Below are 27,702 nucleotides of genomic sequence, written 5' to 3' on the forward strand. Positions count from 1 at the left end.
TCCAGTTTCAAATAAAACAAGGACAAATTTATATACCCCTGACCATTCTTAAAACTTGCCTAGTCAAGCCAGTAAGCAACTGTACAGAACACAACAACAATCCACTGGGGTTACTCCCAGCCCACCCAGATTTCAGACTAAATCTCTTGCTCTGATTGAGTGTGTCCTCATCATTCCCTGAATCACAGGGCTTTCAGGGTCAGATAAGGATGTGAACTTTTAACTATTTCCTAAAACCAAATGCAGCCATGCGATCCTGTGGTTCTGCCATTACACTTCTTATGGCTTGAAAAATAACCATCTTTCTTTCAAAAGGACCAAGGGAGGTCAGACCACAGGACAGTTTTGTGTCTTTGTACCTGCCAGGATGGGTACTGACATTTCAGTGGTCCTCCATAGTGTGGGAGGAGAGAATGAATAAAGGGATTAAGGAAGGAAGAGGGGGAGGCACAAGGGCAGCTCACCCTGAGGCCCGGGGAGGGGCCGGGGTGGGGCGGGGGGGGGGGGGGGGGGGCGGCAGTGGGAGGAGGATACTCAAGCATTCCCTGCCAGATGCTGGCTCAATACAGGGTAAACAAAGGGATTATGTAAATACGGGATTAAAAAATGTTAATGCACATTAGCATTCAGAAGGGTAAAACCATTGAGCTCTTAAGCCTAATGATAAAAACATATCTTGGGAACATTTTAAGTCTGGAAATACTCATGCTAAGGATAGGGAAGCTGCGTTTGGAAATATGTGTTGATTCTCACTAAAAAGTGGTATTTTTCAAATCGTCCCATTTTTAGTTCCTAGTTGCCTCTCAGAAATGTCCCAGCTCAGAATCATTTCTTGCTCCCTTAGTGTAGGAGAACCGTGTTAAATATTTGGTTTTTAAATAGTCCCCTTGCAAGATCTTACATCTGCAAATGAGAAGGTGTATATTTATATTTTAAAACCAAAATGACTCTTAAATTTTGTGTTTCAAACCAAATTTTAGGTTGATTTTTTGGAATTTACAAAATGATAACATGTAAGGGTTATATTTATACCCATATGCCAGACTATGTTGAAGTATCTGTATCTGTTTTTTCTGTGTTTTCAAGTTATTGGTGACCAAATTTATATTGCTTGCACATTGTAAATTATATTTTTAAACTGGGGATAAATTGTAACAGTTAATTTCTGGTGATCTGAAAGCCAGTTTCTAATGATACAAAGCTATGTTGATTGATCCTCAACTGTGACATCATGGATGGAATCAGCTCCAGGGAAAATGATGTTAAAATCAGCAGCATGATTAGAGTAGAGAATCTCTGATCAAAATGTGAATTTGGGCATAGGCTAACAGCTCTATTACAAACTAAAAGGAAGGTTTCTGTTGAACCAAACCAAATTCTCTTTTATTTGAGAATGAGGGAACTGACAAAACTTCTCCCCTTTTCTATCCATCAAAAGGAGGGGGGGGTTGCTGCATTAATCCATCAAATACTTTAGACCTGTTTATCATTCACACAATCACTGGATTTCGGTTAAAACAGAAGTGATTTTCTTGACTTGACACATTTAAATATTCATGGTTTTGAAATAGATAAACTTGATGACTCCAAAGAAAAAGATGTGCTCACATGCAGGGACAGACAAAAACATGCAGCTGTTTTCTGAGTGACTGCACTGTACTTACATCCAGTAGACCATGGGCACCATCGCTGCTCTCCTTGTTGGCCCTGCACATGGCTTGATAGTCATAAAGGGTAATTCTATAGAAGAGAATGGAAAGGAGCTTCACTAAATGGGAAAACACGAGAACCAAATGATGCTGTGGACCAACCAGCAAGGTGAACAGTCACTAACACCACCAGCCAGTGCAGCAGTGACAAACACAAATCAAGGCAGGCCTAACAAAGGTGACAAGCAAGGGACACAGCCAAGTCCAGGACTGGAGACACAGTCATGTCACACTTGGAACTTAAAGAATAAAGAGAATAAAGGTATCGTTGGGATGGAGAGTTGGGAGAAGAAACCCCCCAACTTGACCAAATAGTCATTTTGGTTTGAACAACGATGACTTGCATGGACCAGGATACTCCAAAGAAATATGCTCTTTTAAACTGAATTCTGGGCCCCTGATGAAATCCACATGGACCATGTCTCCAAGGTCAAGGAGAGCTGGGAAGGGCCACTTTGAGTTAAGAAACGGCAGGATCCTCTGTCTCTTTTAAGCACTAGGAAATAGGCTTGGACCAAGATAAAGCCAGGACTTTCACACTTTGTTGGAAACCAGCTGGCTCATTGGTTGTTAACCCCCCTTCCATTACCACTACCATGGTAGTGAATATATATGTATACTCACTACTAAGTATGCTTTCGAAAACAGTGCAGTTTATGAAACAGGAAAATGGACATCTTTTTCTCCCTTGGTGATAAAAATACAGCTCTCATCCCAGTTATGATCTTTACTCATTTGCAAAGATGTTTTACTTTATCATTTTTACAGATATTTTAGTTTCCTCTTAACAAAGTAAAAAAGAATGGCAATTTCCAGCAGCAAGTTAAGAGCTTTTAGATGGAGCGAACACCTTAGCCCAAAGGAGACATGCATTTCGTCCCTCCCCCAAGCTCCTCTTCCCACTATTCCTGGCCCCCCAAAGGAGAGACACTTAAAAGTCCAGCCTGAGTTATGTTAACAGCTGCCAGATGACATGTTAATACTGTAATACATGAACTTCTAAATGACTGGAAGGAATTCTCCCTACAGGAATATCTTTCTGAAATAATACAGTGCGTAATGTGAAGCATACTTAACACTGTGCTGGAAATGTACACTAGAATAGAAGTTCCATGCTGCAGGACTGGGGTTGGATCTGTTTCACACCTAGCACAGCACCCAGTATGGAGAAGGTGGTCCAATTTAAAAGGTTGAATGCATGAATGATTGCCTGATTGCATGAATCTTGAATAGTCGATGACACAGCTGAGACCGAAGAGGTCAACTGCAAAATGTGATGTGAAGGCTTTCTCCCCTAGACAATAAATTAGAGATATCACACACACGGATTAAACCAAAGAGCATCTATGGGCACCAAGTAGAAAACTGGCCACTTGACCAAATTGAAATGGAAACCAGCTCCTGACCAGCACCACACAGGCATCATAGGCAGCAAAGCCCAAGAGGGTACCAGTGTCACACAATCTCCTGGCAAGTCCCCCAAAGCCCCTTCCTCTTCAGGACATTTCTAGTCTTGCTGACTGTCCTCTGGCTTTTTTCCTCCCAGCAGATGCAAGCAGAACCAGTGTATACTGAGACAGAAATGAAGCCTGTGAAGCAGCCAAGTGTCTGGCTCAGGGAACTCCCTGAACAAACTTCTCACAGAAACGCTCATCGTTGATGCAGCCCTGACGCGAATTCAGCCACAAAATCAACTGCAGGCCAGGATGGACAAGTCTAACTGGCCCCTGACTGGCCTACCATGCCACAGTCTGCATCCTCAACAGGGGATTTCGGCAGGTGCCCCTGGAAGGGCTTTCTAGGATTTGGCAAGAATTATTATTAGCTTTATCCTTTTCCTACTGCCCAACTCTATCTCTGCAGCTGGAATTTGGGTCAGAGCTGGTGAGAGGCAGCATGGGTTGAGTGGAACTTGAGTGTGTTTGGGGTCTTGTAGACATGGATGCAGTGTGGCCTTGGCTTAAAAGTTTGGTTCTGCCATTTATGATAGCAGGTTGCTTACTTCTGAGGCTTTATTTTTTCATTTATAAAGTGACTTCCAGAGATGTTCTCAGATTTAACTAATCAGGCATGTGGACGTATACTGAAATATACTATGCAATGTGCTGGCCTTGTTATGACAGAAGGCCTAATTTTGTTCTTTGCTAGATTTTGGACTCTTTTTTTTTTTTTTTTAAATATATTTATTTTATTTTTTTTTTATTTTTGTCTGTGTTGGGGCTTCGTTTCTGTGCTCAGGCTTTCTCTAGTTGCAGCGAGCGGGGGCTACTCTTCATTGCGGTGCGCGGGCTTCTCATTGTCGTGGCCTCTCTTGTTGTGGAGCACAGGCTCTACACGCGCAGGCTCAGTAGTTGTGGCTCACGGGCTTAGTTGTTCTGCGGCATGTGGGATCTTCCCAGACCAGGGCTTGAACCCGTGTCCTCTGCATTGGCAGGCAGATTCTTAACCACTGCGCCACCAGGGAAGCCCTAGATTTTGGACTCTTAAAGCTACGCTATTCCCAAAGGCCCAAGTGACTGGTAGTGTGACTTAATGATTAGCAAGCTAGCTTTGAAGTCAGTGACCTGAGCTCAAATCCTAACTCACCCACTTATTACAATTCTTTTTAACCCTCTTTGTGCCTCAGTTTCCTCATCTGTAAAATAGTGAGAATAATGGCTGCCTTATAGGGTGGTCGTGAGGATTAAATGAGATTATACACATGTACTGCCTTTAGCACAGGGCCTAGTACAGAGGAAGCATTCAACAGAAGGCAGGGCTGCAGCTGCTGTTATAACTTATTAGTCTGGTTTTCACTGCCATTATTAATTAATGGGGGTGGTGTTAAATGCATTGGGAATTGACTCAGGCTTTACCCAGCTGGCTGGAGGATGGGTAGGCCTCCTGGTTTTCTTAGCTCATTGGCATATATGATGCAATGTAAAATTCACACTTCTTACTGAAGTAACAGACACCTTCAGAAGTCATGCTGGGGTTATCAACAGATGATGCGGCAACTTCTGTCCATGAGCTTCATAGCTGAGGACAAGGTAACAACAGCTAATGTCTACTGAAGTCTATTTAGCAACTGTGAGCAAGGTAGTCTTCTAAGCATGTCCCTACAGGAGAGATTCTAATCATCCCCATTTCACACAGGGGCAAACCAAGTCTCGGCTAGCCTAAAAATGTGCCCAAGTTCACACACCTAACAAGTGGCAGAGCCAGAACTAGATGGGGGCCATGCTGAACCCACCTCACTCTGCCTTCCGCTCAGCAGCAGGTTCTGACAGGTCCTAGGAAATGCTTAGAATTCAGCCCTGTGCCCCATCCCAGAGTCTTATTGGAATGTCACAGGGAATGCTACCCAAGATAAGGTCTCATAATCAATATCCAGAATCAACTTCCAACCCAAGCTGAGGTGCTGTGATGGGGTCACCAGACCAGGCTGGAGTAGCTGGCCAGGCTAGTGAGAGCCCCTTGCCACGGTAACCACCATGACAAACAGATGGCTAGAAGCTCAGGATTCTCCTGGGATCATTTTTAAAGGCTCCAGTTTACTTGTTGGGTCCAAACTCAATTGCTCTAGGGCAGCTTCCAGGCCAGGGCTCCTGCCTTTCATTTCACAAATAAGCTTTCCTGATCTGATTGCCACTGAGGAGGTTACAAAACAAAGCTTCTCTCTCTTCTCCATGCTTAGACAGCTTTAACTAGATGTTGCAGAAAGAGAGACTTCCAGATTGTTGCCCTTTTTGAAGTGATTTTGTTACTGTTTTAAATAACTCAATTTTGTGGCTACCTGTATCCTGTTCGGCTGATTATAGTTAAAGAACATGATAATTGCCTGCTTTCTTTCGGGTCTAAAATAAGCCCTGAGCGTCGTGCCCAGCCCAAGATTGGTGCTGTACTGCTGCACTCAGCAGCAGGAGTTTATTCTTATTACAGATAACATGCCTTAATCCCCATGACATCACCACCAGGCCACGGCAACCGCGGGCTGCTGGGGAGACCTTATCATTAACATCTCTGTGCTCCCCAGATGGGTCTCCTTGAAACTTTGACAGAAGGCAGATACAGTCTCTGAAGAAGAAACTCAAAGCAATGCAAACCAAGCATGGGCAACCCTGTGTATCCTGTACTAGGTAGAGTCTTGGGTGTCAGGCTCATGACATTAGGAATTGCTTAAATCCATTTTGCTGATTCTGCTCTTTTCCAACTAGACAAAAATCACGACCGAGAAAAAGATTTCTCCTAAAAATTAGAAGGTTGAATTTCAAAGGCATGAGTTCAGCTAATTTAAGCTCATTAGTGACGGTGGGGACCAGCATTTATTAAACACCTACTTTGTGCCCATGAGGCCCGGTACATTACTTGCAACAACTCTAACTCACTTTGGCTAAAAATTTGCCTCAAAACCAGTCTTGAAACAGCTTAATGTTTGCAGATATGGCCCTAAAACAGGACAGGGAGGCATCTGACATAGAGACCCGCCGAGGGACATGTTTAAGCAATTTTGAATCAAAAAGTATGAGAAGCAAAAGTGACTCACTAGGGTAGCATGTAAAAATATGTATCCTTTGTTGGGCTATAAAATGTGTTCTCTGGGGCAGTTTTCAACTTGCAAGTGTCAGGGCATGGAGCAGGAACATAGGAAATTCTAAACAAAGGGATTGTCACCATGGGAAGTTTACTCATTCATACATCTTAGACAGCCAGGAGAATGGAAAGCTCAGTCAGTCTGTTCCATCTGAACACTAATAGTAGATCCAGAAGGAGCTTTCCCGTCTCTCCTTTTTGCCTTGGTGGCCATCTCATCCCACAGCATCTTCTTACAGAGATTGTACTGTTCTTTATGATCAACACAGCGCATCTAACACAGCAGAGGTGGTGAGTTGAAGCTGCCTTTGAACGCTCTGATGGAAAATCGCTAAAACAAATCTAGTTTATGAGCACCCATCATTAGAAGAGAATAAGTGCCATAAGGCTGCACCAGCTGAAAGCCCAGCACATAGGGTATTGGGGCCACTCAGGGTCCAGTGCAGAACCCTGAGAGGGGAGCCTCACTCATTCTATAGATTAAGCAGAGGGTCTATCAGCCCCAAATGCTTTTCATCAACAGGTGCTGAGACTATAAAAAGAAACAAAGTCGCAGATACTGACCACATCAACATCTCACCCAGGTAATAAAAGCAGTAACAATAAGAAATAATCAATTACTTTCTGCCAGTCAAGTATTATCTCTGATGTCAAGGGCATGGAGAGGAAACTAAGGCTCAGAAGGTGAAGTCACTGTGGCTCTCCCAGCCAAATTTGCTTCAATCCTGGGGCACAGGATAACATGCACAGGTGCCTAGTAGGTGCACCTAGCCAGTGGCTTGTCTGCCCATTCAACTGCCCCTTCCATGAATATTAGCTTTCCTTGTTAAACTGAAGGGGAAAATGCAATTATGATTAATCCCACATAGAAAAGGCTAAATTTCTTTTGCTTCTTTGAGTAAGAAATAGAAGGAAACAGCTAAATTCTGCTTGGGGAATGAGTGAATGCAAAACCCACTTGAGGCAGGAAACTTGGATGCTAGAGGAGCATCCTTGGGCTCTGCCAAATGCCTGGCGCCATGTGTACATTTCACAACAACTGTACCATGGTAATGCCTGAGTTGCACTTAGCACAGTGTGGGGCACGCAACTGAGGCTCAGGATGTTAGAACCTAGGGATGTTGGTGTTGCCAGTGTCATTACTATTAGTCAAACCCAACAGGTGTTATCGAGTGCTCCTGCTGTCATTGCCTGGGGTCAGACATCATTGACAGATGCATTAGATGGTGGCTATGACCATCTGTGTTCAGGACTGCACGGGCATGTGGGGTGTGGAGAAAACTAGGAGTTAGGAATATAGCCTCATCTCTGGAAGGGTTTCAAAGTGGATGTCACAGGAAGCAGGATTCAATAGTTAGAAGACTTGGGTGGTCTGAAGCAAACTGGGGCATGTTGGATGTGGCAGAGGCTGTCACAGTCTCCCGACAGCCATTCTCCTCTCGCAATGAGCAGAACACCGACTTTCTGATATGCACGTTTCCCAGGTCCTTTTGTAGGTAGGTGAGGCCATGTGATTAAGCAGAAGTATTATATGGAAGCAAAAGTATTGTATGGGACTAAGTACTTAAATAAAGAAAGAAATTTTAAGAAGAAACTTTTCTTGGCCTTTTGGAGCTCCTAGAATCCTCCTGCCAGCCTAGATTGCAGAATTAATGGCTGCAGCTCAGCAGCTATCTTGGATCATGAGGTAATCTTGAGTTTAAAAGCCAACTTAGAAGGAGGTAAAGAAAAAAAAAGATGTGGTCATGCGTCCATGATGACAACATGAGGCCCCCAAATTAGTATTTTCAGACTTCCTTCACATAAAAGAGAAAAAGACTCCTATGTTCTTTCACGTTTTGTTATTTTGGAACTTCCTATTATTTCTAGTAGAACCAACTATTAACCAATACACTGGACTTCAAGTTTGAAAGACTTTTACTTTCTCTCAAAGCAAAACAAGCATGAATATGAACAAATATCCCTGCAGAGAATACTTTAGTCTTCTCCAACTATGGGAAAAGATGAGTGGTGACCAGGAAAACATGGTCTAGAATCTAGAATCCAAGAGACACGAGTTCAAATTCCATCTTCCCACACACTACTGTGGGTGAATTTGAACAAGTTACTAAAACGCTTAAAGCCTCCACTTCCAGTTCCTCTTTTGTCAAATGGCAATAATGATAGTAGGTATTTCATGGATTTGCCATGAGGATTAATTAAGGTAATGCATGTAAGCTGCTTGGAATAATGCCTTGCCTGTACAGCTGACCCTTGAACAATGTAGGGGTTAGGGAGCTGACCCTCTGTGCAGTCGAAAATCCGAGTACAATTTGCCCTCTGTAAACACAGTTTCTTCATATCCACGGTTCTGTATCCACAGATTCAACCAACCACAGACTGTGTAGTACTCCAGTATTTACTATTTAAAAAATCCGTGTATATAAGTGGACCCCCACAGTTCAAACCTGTGTTGTTCAAGGGTCAACTGCAATTAGTATTCAATAAATGAGGCCTGCTGCTATTATGATGTAGATGACGGTGGCTATTGTTATTGTTGTAATTGGGAATCCTCAAGCAGCAGCTTTCGGGTTTTAAAGAGCAGTCCATTGGAATCCCCATGTTTCTGCATTCCAGAAAGTTTGGCCCAGAAACACACTTGTCCAAGCCAATCCGTCTTCTTGTTCCCTTCAATGCCACCTCTGACAAAGCATACTTCAGTGGACACAGTCAGGTCAACAGGAAGCCAAGAAGCCATTACATTCCTTACATGAGTTGTTGAGTATTAGACACTGGTGGAGCAGTCAGTATTAGAGAGCAGCCATCCAAACATCACAGACTTCTCCTCTAACACTCTCTGGATTGCAAGGCCAGGGCATTCGCTGAAATGTAACGCGATCACCAAAGACAGGGAAAGCTCCAGTCACCCGCCATGGAGCCAGGGCAGGTCCATCATACGCAGACAGGGGTAGAAATGGTCCAAGTCTTGAATCCTACCTGACGAGTCACCGTTTTAGAAAGGCAATTTAGAAGGAGCCGCCACAGGGAATTCTACACGAGTTGACTATGTTAATGAATGTGTAGGGGTGAGGTGAGGAGGACGTTCACCAGGCCCCGCAGGGAAAATACGAATGGCCTTGGAGGGATGAAAGCTCAGGCATGCTGCGCCATGCACACAAAGCAAACAGAACAGAACAAAACAGAAAAGACACAACCAAGAGGGATAGGAATTCTCAGTAGCCCCCAAAGCAAAAACAAATTATTAGCAAGCAGTTCTTTTCTCTGCAAGTCAAGGGCCAGGTGTGCCCCATGGGTCATTCCTTCCTCGAGCTTACTTAAATACACAAAGAACAAGGGAAGACCCTTTGGCAGAAACCACAAGGATGTTTGGTAAAAGCATGCATTATTCCATTTAACCCTCACTGCAGGTATGAAAATCACTCCTTCAATTTCATTTCGCTGCAGAGAAAACCGAAATTATGGAGTTAAAGTTGCCAAAAGTCAGGCAACTTCGAAGTTGGGCAGCACCTAGACTGGCACCCGGTGCATTTAACTTAGTATTTCTTGACCCTGACTGCACCTGAGAATCACATGGATGCTTTTAAAAAGCATAAATGCCTGGGCTCCGTCCCCAGACAAATCTAATATGAATCTCTTGGGGTACAGCTGGAGCGTGGGTGTGTTTTAAGAGCTCTCCAGGGGTGCTAGCTGAGTCCAGGCCCACAGGCCCACCCCCAACACTGTGACTGCTGTGCAGTAACTACCTTTCGGGCGTCATTAGTGATTTAAAAAAGAAGAGAAGAAAATTAAAAAAAAAAAAAAGATTTCAGACATTTGGAGCTCTTATCCAAGAGCTAATCTTACCTCCTATTTGTAGTAGCGTTGCAATTTGCAAAGCATTTTCACTTCTCTTATTTCAGGTGATTCTCACAAAATCCCATCTCACCAAAATTCCTATTTTGGTGGCCAAGAAACTGAGACCCAGAGAAACTGAGGAATCTGTCCACGGCCACACAGTGGTCATTCTGAGGCTCAACCTGAAGTCTTCATATTTCAAATCCAGTATATCAAAGAGGCCCTATCAGGAATCTTGGACTCTGCTATGACCAGCTATATATATTTTTTCTCACTTTTCCCTGGATATTTGACATTGAGTCCCATCACTGGGGGCAAGAAGGGGTGGGGAAATAAATGAATTACTGTATAATAAAAAATATTTTGAAACTAGATTTTCTCTTAGTATTGTGAGAAGGGCAAAGTCACTGCCAAGGCCAGCAAGGAGAGCCATGGACTGTGGCTTTTGAGAAATATGAATACAAGGCTCTTACTGGACATGAACTTGAGCTAAAAGAGAAAAGCAGCTAAAATGAAAAGCCCTAAATGAGTCAGGGCCACTTAGGGAGTCCATTTACTTTCCATGGTAAGAATAAAAAAGTATTTCAAGTCCTCCGTTTGAAACACAAAAAGCTGACCTGGAATATGGTATCTTATGAGAAAATATGTGAAGCCTGGGACATGGCTTGGTTTAACAATTTATCAACTTTAGTTAAAAGAAATCTGGGTGATCTTATCACTCGGCTGGCCTCCCATCCTGAAAGTTCTGCTTGCCCAGATAAGTCACTGCTGGGCCAACATCCTCCTTGGCTATCCTTCACTTTGTCTCCAACAAAACTGAAGGAAGTTCCATGCACTACACAATGTTACTGTACATAGAACCAGGTAAAGGGGAGAGGCTAGAAAATTCTCCCTGTGTTTAGACTGCAGGATGTTTGAATCCAGCTCCATTACACAGAGACAAGTTCTTAACCTTTCCAAGCCCCATTATTTCCATCTATCAAATACGTATATATATACCCAGATCCAGCTTCATGGGCACGTGGCCTGTGTAACTGGACAGAACCCTGCACTTAGAAGGGCTGCGTGCTTTGTTTAATGCTCTGCTGTTGCCATCTTGAAACTCTCAATAATTTTTGAGCAAGGGGCACCACATTTTCATTTTGCACTGGTCCTGTTTATACCTGTCTCACAAGTTGTTGGAAAGGGCTGCAGGAAGTAAGATCTGTCAGTTGCAACCTCGGCCTGGTATGTTGGTAGGTGCTCTGGGAAGGTAGCCACTGCTACCTTCATTATTTTCACATTGCTGAGGCTATTGGTATGTTATTTGGCCCTGGGCACTATGTCATCTGTAAGTGGGGTGGACAGAGTCAAGTCAGAGACTCAGCCTAAGTGACCAAGAGTGACCACTTTACCTCTTAGATGGTTTGCACATGCTGCTGAAGAACTTTCTCAAAGCTCCCTCTAGTTGGTAATTTGTTCACACAAATCAGTGACTTCCCTTCCTCCCACATGGCACTGTAGATGCAGAAGTGGATGTTCTTTCCCTCTGATGGCACCTAAGTAGAATGGCCATCGGGTCACCAGGTAAGTGGCCAAACAATCAAGGAAAGAGTCCATGCCAAGTAGGCAAGCATCGCCTTGCTTTAGAGAGAGAGGCAGTGACTATGGACCACTGGAGAGAGAGATAAAAGGGAGGTTGATAAAGGGAGATGGCGTTCTTTACTTTGAGCTCTGTCTTTCTGAAGAAGATGGTTTGTAGGGCTCTTGCATATGAAAGATGTTTCTTTAGAAATGGGTGTAAGCAGACCAAATTAAGAAACTTTGTGCCAGGGTGCACTGTCCAAGATGCTGAGATGAGATGTCTGCTACGTGAATGGATCCTGAGCTTTACCAGGGCTCGGCCATGTCACCAAAGCAACTTAACCTCCATGTATCCTGTGTTTGGGGGTGGGGTACAGTTTAACATGGTGCCTGACATCTGTCCCAGGGCACTGTTACTTTTGGCTACATCCTTTCAGTGCTTCTGAAATACAGATCTTCTCTGAATAAAAGGACTGTCAACCTTATTTTCTGAGTAAACATGCTGGAAAGGGCAAGGGCTTGAACGTCTGAGTTCCAGGAGGACCTCAGTACCCCAACACTGGATGGAGACCCCATCACCAGGTGTCATGGGAAGCCCATTGAGAAATGTGTGAATGTAAAATAAAAACAAAAGCATCACCTGGTGCCAAGTAAAAAGCTAAGTCAAAGACCCACAACAACAAAAATCATAGCAGCAGCTAGCAATTACTGAGCCCTTATATATGCCAGGCACCGTGTCAGAACTTTATGCTTATTATTATCTCATTAACTCTGACAGCAACCTTTGCAAGTAATTATTGTTATCATCTTCATTTTCCACGTAAGGAAACCAAAGCTTGGGGAGGTAACATGACTTATTCTAAGTCATGCAGCTAGATTCGAAGCCAGTCCATCTGACTCCAAAACCCAAACTCTCATTGCTGTCCTGGCCTCATGAGGGGGCCTTTCAAAGAAGCCTAGGAGGTTTGTCAAGTAATTCCCAAATGACAGCAGTCGCTGTTAAAATTTAGTAGAGAGTCCCAGCACTTCTCTTTTCTCAAATATGCTAGCTACTCTCGTGAAAGTTCTAAATTCATGTCAACTATATTTCACCCACGTTAAGGAGAAGTCTAGGAATTTAAAATTCTGCTACAACCTTTTTCTTTCTCCCACCAAACTGTTTGAAAGGAATATCTAAGAGGGAAGAGGAAAAAAAAAGTCATTTTGTTAAAAAAGTTGAAAAATATGCTTTCAAATGAGAAACATGTGTGTACTTATTCTTCCTCTTTTGTCTCTCCCTACCCCCACCAAGTTGAAAACAAGCTAACACAATACAAATGTACATATCCACATAAAGATACAAGAAACCAGTGGTGCCCTGGATGGCAGACAATCCAGCAGAGCAACCCGAGCCCAGCTCCAAGCCCAGTTTTCAAGCTTATGTACAACGACTCCTGGCAAAAGAAGGAAAAAAATGTACTTGAATTTTAAAGAGGGACTCGAGCAGAGGTGAATACTCAGGCAGGATGGAGAGCAAGTGTGTCAGAGATTGCAGAAGTGCTGGAGTCATGCCATTTAAAAATATCATTTCTTGTTTCCTTGCTTCTGGCACAAACAAGCTACGGAATCTCAAAAATTGGGTCATCATTTTTGAATTCCCTGCTTTCAGCACAGCACTCAGTTGGTCGTATTGACTAGCTTAAAAGTCTGATTTCCTGAGCTAACACTTCCTGGCCATTCAGCTGCGGGGGAGTAATAAATTGGGGGGACTGTCTCTCCCACTGGCAACCAATGTGCAATAGTTCTCACAGGCGAGCCTAGGTCCATCCTTGTATTTCCTGGTATCATATATTTAACAGCATCATATATGTCCAGGAAAGCACCACTAATGGGCCACCATTCTCCCTGGGAGGACAAGGGAAGGGAGACAGGTTGACTCCTGGGGGGAAAAAACTGGCATCCTGATCTCGCAGGGTGATGATCTTTCTCATTGGCTTTGGTGTTCCCAAGAGCATGGCTGGCTTGCCCACGGGGGATGCGGGGCTGCGAGGAAATCATCCTATACGAGCTTCACTTAGGGTCAACAAGAGCCCTCACAACTCAATTGAGTGGTCACTACCACCAATTTTAGCAATTCTAGCAACAGATTTAAACTCACCTCCATCTGGGAGCAGGTTTTGTGAACTTTTACATGATTTTCTAAAATTATATCGAGTCTCTAAACATCACTTCCCATCCCTGAGTTCCAGATTTCTAGCAAGCTGCCCCAGCTTGTCAGTGTGAGACAAGACTCCCTCCTCCTTTTGACCAGGTGAAAATGCTTCCTGCTTCTCTGCAATCACTTGTTTCAGACCAACATAATCACCTCCCAGTGCAGGCTCCGACTTCAGGACCAGCCTCTAATAAATGCTATGCTAAGGGAACAGGGAATGCATTGTGAGCTGAGTTTCTGAGACTCTTAACACTCATGCAAAAGGCATCGAATTTCAGAAGATCTTCTGGAGCATGAACACAGCCATGGGGTCAAGTCTGGGCTTGCTTTATTTGACCTTGGTTTGTTTTATTTTATTTAGGCAAACTTTCTCGGGGGACGCAAGGAACCATAAAATCCCTTACCTTTTAAAGGAGCCCATTGTTAACAATTTGTTCATCACAGCTCCCTCCACCTCACCAAAAAAGTCTCCAGTCTGCAGGGAAGAAAAGAAGACCCATGAGGAAGTGTAGATAAATAATGTGCCCAAACACCAGAGAAGAAATAAAAATGGACACACTCTGTGTCCTGGAGCTGACAGGGGCAAAAAAGCAGGTTTTCAGGACTACTGTTACATAACAGCGGAAAAGGTCTTAATAGCCATGAGAAGTTATGGGATTACAGAGCAAACTAATAAGCAGATGTGAATATTCCAAATACATGGCAGGGGCGGTGGGGCGGGGTAAGGGTGACATTGCATAACACGTGCTGAGTGTTGTAATTAAAACACACATGCACACGTGTGCACACACATGCGCACAAGCACACACGCATGCACCATTACTCTTGGATAGAGGGAGTAGGCATTAATCTGCTCTCAATCCCTTGTGATTAAAACACTACTTCATACAGACAGAAACAGGCTGTGAAAGGGCTTCCTAAGCAGTAATAAAAAGAATTGTTTATAATTCCTAAATGACCTGTTTAGGGATATATAGCAGTCTTCTTCATCGGTTCTATAAATTTCCTACAGCAGAGAATATGTCCTTTCTCTAAATTACTTTCTGAGGAACACCCTCATTTTGTCCATAGGCAGTTAATATGTTGACCAAGAATGAAGCTGTCCAGCCCTGCGAAAAGAAGGCTCGGCCAATCAGACTTCCAATGGCCGACCCCAGCTCTGGGGCTGTCTTCAGGGCACTGGAGGCCTAGCAGTCCTTCCCCAGCGCCAGGCTGACGCTTCTGCAAGTCCAGTTCTTGGTGCTGGCCAAGATTTGCCAACTCTGAATGGTGGAATGAAGGATTAACATCCTCGGGCATCCCTCCAGATTCCTGGAGCCACTATCATCAGTGTCCCAAGGGCGAGGGTGTATCCAATACAGCAGAACAGAGCTTGGAGCAACAGCCTTCCTCTGCCAACACCCTGGAAGGGGCTAGTGTAGGTCAGTAGAGAACCCCCATCTGTACTGTGGGTGCTCTGAGGATTTATAGCTTATGTGGAGGTGGGTGGACGGCATTACACTCAGAGCCCAAATTATATAAATTCCATAGGCTTTGTATGATATTAACTAAATCCTGATTCCATTACAACGCAGTGACCTCAACAAGGCTCCTAGGAGTTTTCAGGCAGAAAGGCACATACAGACTTCGCCAAAAAGTCAGAAAAGAGAGGAGGAAAGAAAGAAATGACATTTCACTGACTGAAGGTCAAGCATTGCCTTTTTCACTCCAGGGACACTTGAACATTTGGCAAACTCTGTGGGTATGTGCTGCTGCTGGGAGCAAGGAGGACATTTGCATTTCTGGTGTGTAAATATGCCAGTATCAATGGAACTGGTTGTTGATGAAGAAGAATTAGCCTAACTGGAGTACAGGAAACAAGACATCAAACAAGCTGAGGCAGGGCAGGCCCGCAGGCTCCCTGGGCTATTCTATCCAGAAATAAAGCATGGATCAGAGCCCACATGTAGTGGCCATGGCTTGGGAAAGGGTCACTATTTCACTGGTTCACTTTGTTGGTTGGTCCAAGACTCACCACTGGAAGACATGGTCACGTCCTTCCTCCCCCAGGATCAGGTTCCCACCCTCAGCCCTCCATGATTATGGCAGGATGACAGAGCTCCTCCTCACAGGGGATTGATTTGGTTTCTCACTCCTCCCAGACACACGGGCATATTACCATAGGCCTATGGCCAGTCCTGCTCCCAAGAGACTGGCCTTGTTTCATGGGCTCACCTTTCCTATCTAACGTCCATCAACTGTCCAACATCCAGTGATGTCCAGCATCTGAGGAGACCATGTATGGGCAGCTTGAGTCTCAACTGTGTAACTGTCACCCACCAAAGGTGCATTTAAAATCCCACAACATGGGCTTCTCTGGTGGTGCAGTGGTTGAGAATCCGCCTGCCAGTGCAGGGGACACGGGTTTGATCCCTGGTCCGGGAAGATCCCGCATGTCGCGGAGCAGCTAAGCCCCTGCGCCACAACTACTGAGCCTGCGCTCTAGAGCCCATGAGCCACAACTACTGAGCCCACGTGCCACAACTACTGAAGCCTGCACGCCTAGAGCCCATGCTCTGTAACAAGAGAAGCCACCACAATGAGAAGCCCGCACACCGCCACGAAGAGTAGCCCCTGCTCGCCGCAACCGGAGAAAGCCTGCACGCAGCAACGAAGACCCAATGCAGCCAGAAACAATAAATAAATAAAATAAAATAATAAAATAAATAGACAAAAAAAAAATCCCACAGTGTTCTCATAGATAAGGGGGGAAACTGAAGCACAGTTCCACATGTTACCTGGAGCCAGTGTTCACAAAGTAACAAGCCATTTGAGCTTAGACACTAAGGAGTCATACTTAAAGACAATTAATTAATTTATTAGGCATTAATGGGTCTATCGCACTGTTGACTATTAAAACATTTTAAATGATTTAAATGACACTTCATTATAAAATGCTAGTATCCTCAAATATTAAGAGTTAGGAGAAGCCTTGTTTAGTCAACCATCCTCCTTTTACAGAGCCCGCCAGGAGTCCCTGGCAGGTTAAGTGATGCACCCAAGGTCCCAAAACTAGTTGAGGAAGAGAGCTTGCATCAGAAACCATCTGCCTCCACCTCTGGTGTTACTTTACTACACCACACTGCTAAACTTGTCTTGATTTGACTTTCTTTTAACATGCCAATTTCATTTCTAATTGCAGAAAAAGTTGTCAGTCACCACGTTTTAAAGGAGGAACCCGTGTTTCTCTATTACAATGCTATTGATTTTAACTCTTATTTTGATTTCCAAATATCAGTGGAGCTTTCTTGGCTGAGCACCCTAGCTTGGTTTCTTTCCATCTCTCCCTCCTGCCCCTGTACTGCACACAGCTCGATCAAATGAAAAACATTCTTCCTCTATATGTGGATTCTTGTCCCTCTGTGTTGAGAACCCAAGTTAATCCCTGAGCTCAGATAACTAATTTTTAAAAAGTAAAAACCAGAAAGAAAGCCATAAAGAATAATTACTTTGACATACATAAATACATACATATATTTGTGTGTATATATAAATTATATATATATAAAGATAAAATATCAAAATATTAAAAGGAGGAAACCTCCTTAAAATTGCCCAAACTCTTTCAGGCACCACCATGCTCAAGGCAAAGAGCTCCATAAATTGAACATTTTATGAGTGAGGGAGCAGACCCTGGGCTCTGCACCCCTCCCCACCTCTCCTCTCCGGAGGTAAAATCTCTTTGGGGCCTGCTGAGAAGTAGGCTGTGACATTCTTAAAGGGATGGAAATAAGGTTTTATAATCTCCTGCTATTACCTCTTAAATACAGATCATGTCTCAAAGTTTCAACACCATAATTTGTTCCCCCTGACCCAAGCACAGTCTGGGATCCTTACTTTGAGTAGGTAGAAATTTCTCACTCACTTGTGTGTAGTCTTCAGACACCAGAATAAATCCATTATTGTCTATGAGGTAACAGTTCACAGTCTAGAAAATAAAAACACCACAGTCTCAACTTTGGGTCCTCAGGCTGCTTTTACACGAAATGACATACTTCCAACCTGAGAGACACCTATTTTAGGCTGTTTTGGGAGAACTGGAAATGCCTGCTGGCTCTAGGAGTTAAGGCTATGGTTAAGCTAACCCGAGCATTTACTCTGCAAAACTAATGAACAAAAATAAAACACGAAGCAAGCCTTGAACATCCCAGATTAGGATAAAAAGAATACACATTTTAAAGTTATGCATTACAGTTTATCTTCCTTTTTAAAAATTTTTATGACCTGAGTAATATTTCCCAGGAACAAAGTGTCCAGAGGCCCCCGAGCCTGTATTCATGGTGGTTGAAGTGCAGCCTGTTTTGAAAGCAAAACGCCAGCACAATGCCATTACTCTAATGATGTATTAATGAAAACACCGTGTCAGCTCAGAAGACCATCAGGGGACCAGGTAATATTTTTTAATTTGTTCATAGACTTAGGCAGGAGGGAAGGGGCAGAACTTCTGTTAAAGGGTCCCCTCAGGCCTCCTAAAGGTTTTCAAACTGTGTTTTTAATTGGGAGCTGGATTTGGGGGCAGGGCTGTTAGCTTTTGGTAGCTCAGATTTATAAATTGTAGCAAGGTAAGCCCAAACCTCTGCTTCCCCCATGCTACTTTAATCTCAAGTGAATGATTTGCTACAGGCTAAGTCTTAATTACAGTGCTGTGGAGTTTAAATTTAAGGTTTTATTCCGTCCTTGATGTAACTCAGTTTCTATTTATTGCGGCTTTACATACCGACTGCAACATTTAATTTGTAACATATCTTTACCCTGAGCTAAATTCCCCTAGCTCCAGACCACTGCAGGGCTGGTGTTTTCTGGGACATTTACCTATCTGTGTAGTCGATTTTAGTGAGGCACAAAAGTATAGCAGTAAGTTGGTCAGAAAGATGCATCCTTTATTAGTAGGCAATGGTGGAGAATCGGCAGAAAATTAAAAGCCTGCTAGCATCTTTTAGAAACGAGTCAGCTGCTTTGGTGACCAAGGGTTTCTCTTGGTTATCCCAAGGGGCCAGATGAATGACTTGGTCACACTCTTGCTGTTCAAAGAAGCTCTTAGCTGTAAGGAGACTACTTTGTCCCTGGTGGGAGTCTTGACAAACTTTCTCCTTTTTTAGGACACAGCACTATGAAAGTACTCATAGAGTTCTACTGTCCAATATGGCAGCCACGAGCTACGTGCAGAGTTAAACTTAATTTTAAGTTAATTGGGTCATATTAGACAAATCTATACCCTTGTTTATTTGAGGATCCTGATTGTCATTTTGCAGATATAGACCCTGATGCAAAGGGAGGTTAACCTCCTTTCAGTCATACATGTTGAGCATAGGAGTGGCCTCCATATTAAAATACTGACTCTCCAAATCCTTGCAGTTGCATAGAGATCCAAAGTCATCATAACTCACCCTCTATCCCTAATTATAAAGTGAGTTCCTACTCAAACATCCCTAGCCAACTGGTATTGCTGCTATTAGACCTATATCTTTGGTCAATCTCTGTTCGTCTAATGTTGTAAATATTAGACAGTACAAAGCAAATAGATCATAAAGTCAACTGAAAATCTTCGGAAAGAGGCAATATTTCATGAAGCCCATGAAAGTGATATTGGAGATCAGCTCCAATCACACAGGAAGCCGTGGGCACATTAGTATCTGTCATAGGTAACACATGAAGAAAGAAAACATCACCACAGATAACATGAAAGATGCTTCCAAAGAGAATGATTTCAAAAGCAAGGGACTAAGAGAAGCTCCTGGGGAAACTGATCAAGCTCCACTACATTTGACCTTCCTTGTGATCATTCTGTGAAAATCAAATATAAAGTGAAGGATTCTATATTGTGATTTTTATAATTTTATCAGAAATGTTATACTCCCTACTCCCAAACCAAATGTGTCCTTTGTTTATAGAATTAGAGTATGACTGCAATTATAATTTAAATTTGTTAAATAAAATAAATGTATTTTCACCATTCCCACTTTATTTAGAGACAAAGCTTCAATGAAATGTTTCATCATTTGCCATAAGTGTTTGGTTCTTTCTCATTTCTTGGAAATGAGGACCTCTGTGCTCCTTATAATGGCCAGCACTGGGTGGAATCAAGGTTGGATTGGCCATTAGGAGACTCACTTCTCAGGCATCCACCTTTGCTCCCACTCTCTTCTGGTGTGGAAGGCACAGAGGGGAAAGTAAGAAACAGATATTGCCAACACTGTGAGTGACAAATCACTGAGAAAATCACAGGTCAGAAGCAAGGATGCTGTGTCATTGATGTAGAACTGGGCCCCTTAATCTGAAAGGTGTCATTTAGTTTTCATTATAGGCAGTATTGCTATGTTAGGTATATTTAGTCTCTGTGAAGACTTCATAAACAGACCTTTCTTGATTAAATTATTGGGAAGTATGGTGGAATGGAGTAAGGCCACTGGAGTAAAGTGAGCAGGGTACTGGGTTATGAAACAGGACAGAATTAGCCAGATTCCAGTCGATAAATTGTTTTCTCTATGTCTCTTTACAATAAATAGCCAATCACCTTCTCCATACTCCCTCCTCCAGTAAAAAGAAAGAGAGGAGATATTTTCTCAGCTTTCCCTCACTGTGCTACTTCTGCCCCAAATTAAGCCAAACCTCTCAGAAGGAGTCTGCCCAGAGCCCTGTCCCAAGGGTAGGCTGACAGGCTGAAGGGCTTGGGGAAACCAGGAGCTCTAAGTTTTGACAGATATTGTAAGCAACCACTCCACAGCCACCTGTGACAAAACATGTAAAGATGAGGCTGTTTGAAAAATGCAGAGACAAAGACAGAGTGGGTGAGAGAAGTTGTCTTTTTTTAAAAAGGCATCTTTCTTCAACTACTTGATGACTCAGTATTGCTCAGAGAAGTCCTATTCCAGGCCACAAAGGCAGGTCAGGTAGATATCTGAGGTTCAGAGCCCCAAACCAGGCCATGGGAATTGGGCAGTCACAGATAGTAAGGAAAGCTGGGGAGAAAGGGTACTTGGGGGTGAGAAGCACAGCACCACGCCTGTGTTACCTGGAAGGTTACCTGTGTTACCTGAGGCTAAGATACTAGCTTGAGAATCGGAGACTTTGACACTTGCTGTCAGTGTGACCTTGAGCAAAGCCTTATAACACTCCCAGTCTCAGTTTCCTTATCTGAATGATGGAGACGGCAACAACTATTTCAGAGGAGTGGTGAGAAGATTAAGTAGGCCAGTGAGTACAAAATGCTGAGCACAGAGCAAGGTGCATAGTGAGTACCTGAAGGACCTGTGCTTGTGTCTATTCAGCAAATGATGTTTATTGGTCACCTACTATGTGCCCTCTTTATAAGTATCCTACTGCTGCAAATTGAGTTTCTCAGAAAGGGAAGTTGTTACATAGTTTATAGCAAGAGGCTGGGGAGGCAAGTCAGCTGATAAGCGTGTGCGCTCATCTCCCCTGCTAACCAGTTAGCTCCTGGAGGACAGGGGCCATTTCTGACTCTGCTTCCCATTGACTCCCCGGGTGTTGGAGGTACCAGGCACGTAAGGAGGGCTCAGTAAACGTGTCTTGAAGGAATGAGTGAGTGTGTGAGAGGTTGCCTCTCAGGTTCTGAAGTTAACATTTGCTTTGTGTGGAATGGAGCTCCTTAAAGTCGTCAGTCAGGCCCATGGCCAGGCCCTCCATGAAGATGTATCTACAAGCCAGGAAGACATCTGGCCATACCGACTCCACCCACCGGCCCAGGGCACTCTAGCCAAGGCCCAGGGAGGCCATTGTTGGGAGAGACAGAGGGGCTGGTGTGGATCCAAGGCAAAGCATGTCTGATAAGTCTGTGGGAGTTGGGCCAGGTCTTCAGTACAGAGGAGAAGCCAGAAGCATGTGAACTTAATGAGCCCCCACAGCTGTTTTTAATGGGGACCTGATCACTCGAGGGCAGTTCGGGGAGTGGAGGGACATGGCCTCAAAGACTTAATTAAAAGCTATGAAAGGGGAATGACACGTGGAAAGAGTCTGCTGAAAGGATGGAAAGGGGCCTGGCTTTTCCATTTAAAACGATGTCAACTGCTTGCCTGAAGCCAAAATTTAGAGTCAAAATGGGAAATGGATGATAGTTTCAAAGTGCAAAATGAGCATCAGATCAAGTTCAGCAATCCAGCAAATTCCATGCTTAATTTTCAAAGTGTGTGAACTTTTAAAATGATATTTGAATGGGGGTCCATCCCAATGGCTGCCAAAGGAGATCATTAGTAGTGAGGAAGGCATGCCCAGTGGAAACTGTCATTGCCTGAAGTGTGTATGTGGTTGCCATCTGAGGTTTTAGGTTCAGGTGAGCCACTACTCTAAGGGAAGAACATGTCTGCAGACGTTTTTGTTTGATAGCTAATGTTTATTGAGTGCTTACCATTCGCCAGGAGCTGTGCTATAAAGTTTTCATATATTATCTCATTCATCCTCATCATTACTCTGTGAGGTAGGTGTTTCTACCCCCATTGTATAGTTGAGGAAACAAAGGCAAGGCTTATTACTGTCAGAGTCACAGTTTGAAGCTATTCTAACTCCATAGCCTGTGCCTTTAACCACTATGCTAGACCACCTGTGAAATCAGTTACTGAACAACTAATATATATTGTATGTTTCGAAGTCTAAGTGGGAATCCATTTCCACTTATTTTTATATATGAGAATGCACAGAGGCAGTGTGGGTTGTAGGAACACTGCCTCTAACTTTATTCATCAGATTATTCAACCAACTATTCATCCATCCATCCAACCAATCAACTAGAAACCAATCAATCAACCAACCCAACTATCCAAAACACCATCAATCACACTAGCCAACCAACCATCCATCCAGTCACCCAACTAACCAACCAACTGTCCTCAGTTCTTTTACCACAAATAGGGATTAGTAATTGTACAAGTAAAGGGCTTAACATAGGGCCTTGTGACACTGATTAATCGATATTATTGTTGAGCTGAGTTGTCTTGAGTTGAACACTCCAGTAAGACAATTAATGCCTCAAAGACAGAGGAGAGGTTTGAAGCCACTTGACTATCCTATGAATGGCATCCCCAAACTTACTGAAAGGGTGTTGATCATAAAACATCATAGGGTACTCTTTCCTACAGGAAAATTAATTTTGATCTGATGGTCAGGAAAAGTTGGGGTTTTGCTGAAAAGCTGATTGATTAGTTTTTACTCTTTGGATAGTAACTCATACAGCAATTATGTTTTTTTTTTTTTTTATTTAAACTGGCAGCCAGATCTTTGGGGACTGAGCATTTTGTACTTTAGCTTCACCCTGGACTCCCTTTCATATTTCTCTACTTGTCTTTGCTTCACCTACTTTTTGGAAATATACTTCTAATCTATGTTTTCTGCGTTAGAATTACGTTTGGTTAGGATTTCTTTAATCCCTGTGGTAACCAGAAGGAATATGAATGTGTGATCATTTATAAGTTCCAGTTTATGTATTGACTAATGGTTTGGCTGACTCAGAGAGAGGAAGGCTGCCTAAGCCAAAGTGAAAGGCCACTTCACACCTGCTTGATCCAAAATGTGGGGCAGAAGATACATGGGATTGGATGCTGTAAAAACTTAAATCTGATGGACAGACTTAGGACAGTGGTACATCTTTTTTCTTCTATTGCTCATGTGTGGAATTCAAATTCCTCCTCCCAAGACTGAGGGAGAGGGAGAGAGATAAAGAGAAAGAAAGAAGGGAGGGAAAGGGAGTTGTAGGAGGGAAGCATTATGCTAGAATGAAACATTCTGAGTTTTCAACTCTTAGATTTTTGGCTTATTACATGAAATTAAGCAAGTCATTTTATTTCTCTGATCCTCAGTTTCTCCCTCTGCAGAGTGGGTCATATATTCCTATCCATTTCACCGGGTGGTTAAGAAGATGAAAAGAGGTACCACATGGGGAGAAAACTTTGAGAGTTGTAACATGAGTTTCAAATGGCAGTAATTTGTATCATTTTTTTATAAAATGCCAAAGTCCCAGTAGTGCTGTTCGTGGAACATTTATATCACATTTCTCTAGCTCTCATAAACTATCTGATTGGGAGAAGAAAGAAAAAGAAAGAAACAAAGCAAATGTCCTTGGGTTTTTGGAAATTGGTCCAGAGCAATCTGTTAGACCTGGCTCTGTGAGGCATTCCCCCTGTGAGAAAACACCCGTAGTCATCCAACCACTCCACCACCACCCGCCTCCGCCCCTGCCACCCCCAACTTGATTAGGGCAGACACAGGGCCAGGAGGCCCTCATACCTCATCATCGCAGCTGATAGAGCATTTGCCATCCAGAGAGGCGCACTGTGGGGTGAGGGGGAAACAAAAGGAAACGTGTCATTTGGACACACCAGCGTCTGCTATGGCTGCCACATAGTTACTCAAGGACAGCCTATCAAAGTCCTAGCCTGTTATGTAAATACCAAATTTCATCCAAAGGGAATGCTCCAGGATGAATTGGCCCATTCTCTCTAGGATGAGTACCAGCTCCAAACAGTAATATAAAAGACAATTTGGGGACTTCCTGGTGGCACAGTGGTTAAGAATCCGCCTGCCAATGCAGGGGACATGGGTTCAAGCCCTGGTCCAGGATGATCCCACATGCCCCGGAGCAACTAAGCCCGTGCGCCACAACTACCAAGCCTGCATTCTAGAGCCCGTGAGCCACAACTGCTGAACCCGCGTGCCACAACTACTGAAGTCCACGTGCCTAGAGCCCGTGCTCCGCAACAAGAGAAGCCACTGCAATGAGAAGCCAGCCCGCTCACTGCAATTAGAGAAAGCCCGTGCAACAAAGACCCAACGCAGCCAAAAATAAATAAATTTATTTTAAAAAAAAGACAATTTGGGGGTAACAGGGCCCTTTTTCATTTTAATTTATGTTGTCCATTTTAATTTATGCTTCATTCAATATTGATGTCTTTTTAAGACCTCAAATCTTTGAGTAACAAGAAATATAATTATGTATCCATTTAATTTTAAATTAACCCCCAGTGACTTTTTTTTAAAACTCCTGTCTGTGTTCTTGGTACATAGTTTCCTAAAGTATCTTCATTTAAGAAATGATATATCATTTCAACATTTAGAATTGGACAGATGGAGGCAACTTATGTGTTGCCATTTCTGCTGAATCACTGAACAAATACCACTGAGATTACTTAGTACAGAATGTATAGTGCAAGTAAAGAATGTTCCCAGATTATCCAAGGCAGAAGAGCCCTTGGCCAAAGAAGGCATGCTTAGTCTAACCTAGTTATGCAAAAGCCTTCAAAAGAGATTCACAAATAAGTATTTGGGCACCACAAGATTAAAAAAAAGTCACTATGAAAATCTGCAAAAGTCCCCAATACTTAGAAGAAACACTTCTCTTTTAGAAGGGCACTAGTTTGATCTCACAATTACAATTACTACTGTTTGCAGGAGCAAATTCCCTGCTTTCCCAGCATGTGGTGTCTAACACGCTGTCAGCCCTTTATTTTGCAGTGAAATGAAAGGTAATCTGAGCAGCCCAGCAGTTCATTTTACAAACATTCATCGGAAATCTGGTACTTTTAGGCTCCGGGTACTCAAATGTGAACACCTGTATAATAACAGTGTCGCTAATGCTTCAACATGCTGATTATAACTTACCTGTCTGCTGGCAGTCCAGAACTTCCTTTGGAAAAATTCAAGTTTCATCTGAATGCCTACAGCTTGGACAAATTATAAATAAAACATGGCATTAGAGATCTCTTTACACAATTATTTAAGATTATCATTGAAAATTATCTGTCAAGGTAAGATGCTGATGTAAGCACATCAGATAAAAACACTTAAAAACAAAATTTACGGTGAAGCATACAACTAAAACATTTTATCTTTCAGGTAAGGAATTTTCAAGGTTACCTGTACTCATAGAACTCTTGACAGAACAAACTGAGCACAGTGCAGATGGCTCTTTGGAGAGATGTTACTTGAGTGTTTCTAAAATTCATGTACTTGTGGTCACCACCCTCCCCAGCACAGCTGAAGACAGGAATGGAAATAAGAAGGATATTCAGAAGATCATGGTTTCTTCAGGGTTCCCACTTCTGTTATTATTGCATGAACTTGCATGCCTAAAATGTGTACTCTGCATATATTTTTGAGATATGAAACTTGAAAAGTACTTGTCCTGAGGCTGGTGTTTGGAAGCGAGTCACTGGGCCATGACATGACTTTGTTGAACTGTCCCCCAGCATCCACATCTCAGTGATCTTCTCTCCCCAGGAACTCTGGTGGAATTATATAGATCTTTGCTTGTCTGTGGAAAGTTCCCTAGGGCAACAGTGAATGCTACTTCTAGTAAGAGAAATGTACAGAAATGGAAGAGGTTAAGAAAGTGATTTGAAACTCTGGAAAGAAGAATTCGGTGGAACCTCAGAACTAGGCAATGAACAAGCTCAGAATATTTCTCTCTATGAAGTCAAGACAAAGTAACTCTTGAAACTGTTTTCGAAAGTACTCAAGTCAGGGGAAAAAGCTCATCAGATGGTGAGAAAACTTTAGAGGAGATGGAAAGAAAGAATGAGACTCTGTGCTGGAAACACTGCCCTCCCCAAGGGGACACCATTTACCCCTGGGCAGTTTTGCAAACTTCAGTCCATTGCACACAACTTCCCCAATTTTTGCCATATCCTTATACCACCAGTATTGTTATTTATCTTTCCACATGTTTTTTCTTTTGCTGAAATACCTACAGTAACTTCAATCTACATAATAATACCTATCAAAAGAAGTACACAATTACCAAAAAAAAAACCCAACAAAAAAAAACTAAGTTCACTCATATACTTTTATGTGGCCACCATGTTAGATGCCCCCCACCAACTCCCACCCTGGGTAAACATTCTTCTGCTGGCTTCAGGAACTTGAAGATTTATGAAGGTCTTGGGCTGTTACCCTTATAAGTACCAAGTGCATTTCTACTTCCTAAACAAATTTTTGGAGCAAGACCTGAGAGTCAAAGTTAACTGGGATATGTACACTTAGAGAGACTCATCCTCTATCTTTGCACTTAGAACGTCAGACTCTAGGGTAAGACTAGAGCTAAGCATGGCTGCAACATGCAGAACGGAAGACTCTGCAATGCACCATTTCAGCACTCTGGGTTCATCCCGCTTTGCCCAAAGTGTCTTCCATCTTCTGGAGCATAAGCTCCCCAGGGACAGGGACATGTTCTTGCTCCCCACTGGATCCCTGCCTCCAGCAAGGTGCCAAGCACATAGATGACTCACTGGTAAATGCTTGCTTTTTTAGAAAAACTGTTCAGGTGATAGTATAGTTAGTAGATGGATGGATGGATAGATAGATAGATAAACATCAGCGTGAATTATAATCATACCGAATAAAGGTTTTTCAGTGGCAGTTCTCAACACATTAGAACCATCTGGGGGACTTCAAAAAAACATTCTGATGCCTGGTGCCTTCCCCCTCCACACTAAGACCATTTAAATCAGAATTTCTGGGAGTGGAGCCTAGGCATGGGTATGTTTAAAAACACCTCAGGTGATCTAAATGTGCAGCCGGGGTTGAGCTAGGCTACTCCACAGGCCTTACTGTAGACAGTAAGTTGGCTATGGAGGACCTACCACGATATGGGCCATTTGGTCAGACTATAGCATAAACTGCTCTTCCTAGCCCTGGAGAAAATTTCAGAGAATACCTGAAGGAAGCTGATATTGAAGCCTGAAGGCTATTCACTGCAGTTTCAAATGAATCTTGTCTTCCAAAATGCCTGACGAGCCATATCCCTATTGGAGAGGAACCAACTGAGGAAGCTGTAAACCAAAGTGCTGG

The 27,702-nt window shown here is 43.1% G+C and overlaps 1 protein-coding gene across 1 annotated transcript in view; it reads right to left on the reverse strand.

Moving 5' to 3' along the window:
• CACNA2D3 (calcium voltage-gated channel auxiliary subunit alpha2delta 3) overlaps positions 1 to 27,702 on the reverse strand; it is an 832,322-nt gene that overhangs the window by 125,076 nt on the left and 679,544 nt on the right. Inside the window, exons 28-32 of the mRNA XM_082346809.1 lie at positions 25,516 to 25,577; positions 24,145 to 24,189; positions 17,774 to 17,836; positions 14,274 to 14,344; positions 1,665 to 1,740 (exon numbers count right to left, since the gene is read on the reverse strand). Coding sequence (XP_082202935.1) covers positions 1,665 to 1,740; positions 14,274 to 14,344; positions 17,774 to 17,836; positions 24,145 to 24,189; positions 25,516 to 25,577 — 317 coding nt within the window. The remainder of the gene's footprint in view (positions 1 to 1,664; positions 1,741 to 14,273; positions 14,345 to 17,773; positions 17,837 to 24,144; positions 24,190 to 25,515; positions 25,578 to 27,702) is intronic.

This window comes from Balaenoptera borealis (genome assembly GCF_965194805.1).
Source record: "Balaenoptera borealis genome assembly, chromosome: 12".
NCBI lineage: Eukaryota > Metazoa > Chordata > Mammalia > Artiodactyla > Balaenopteridae > Balaenoptera > Balaenoptera borealis.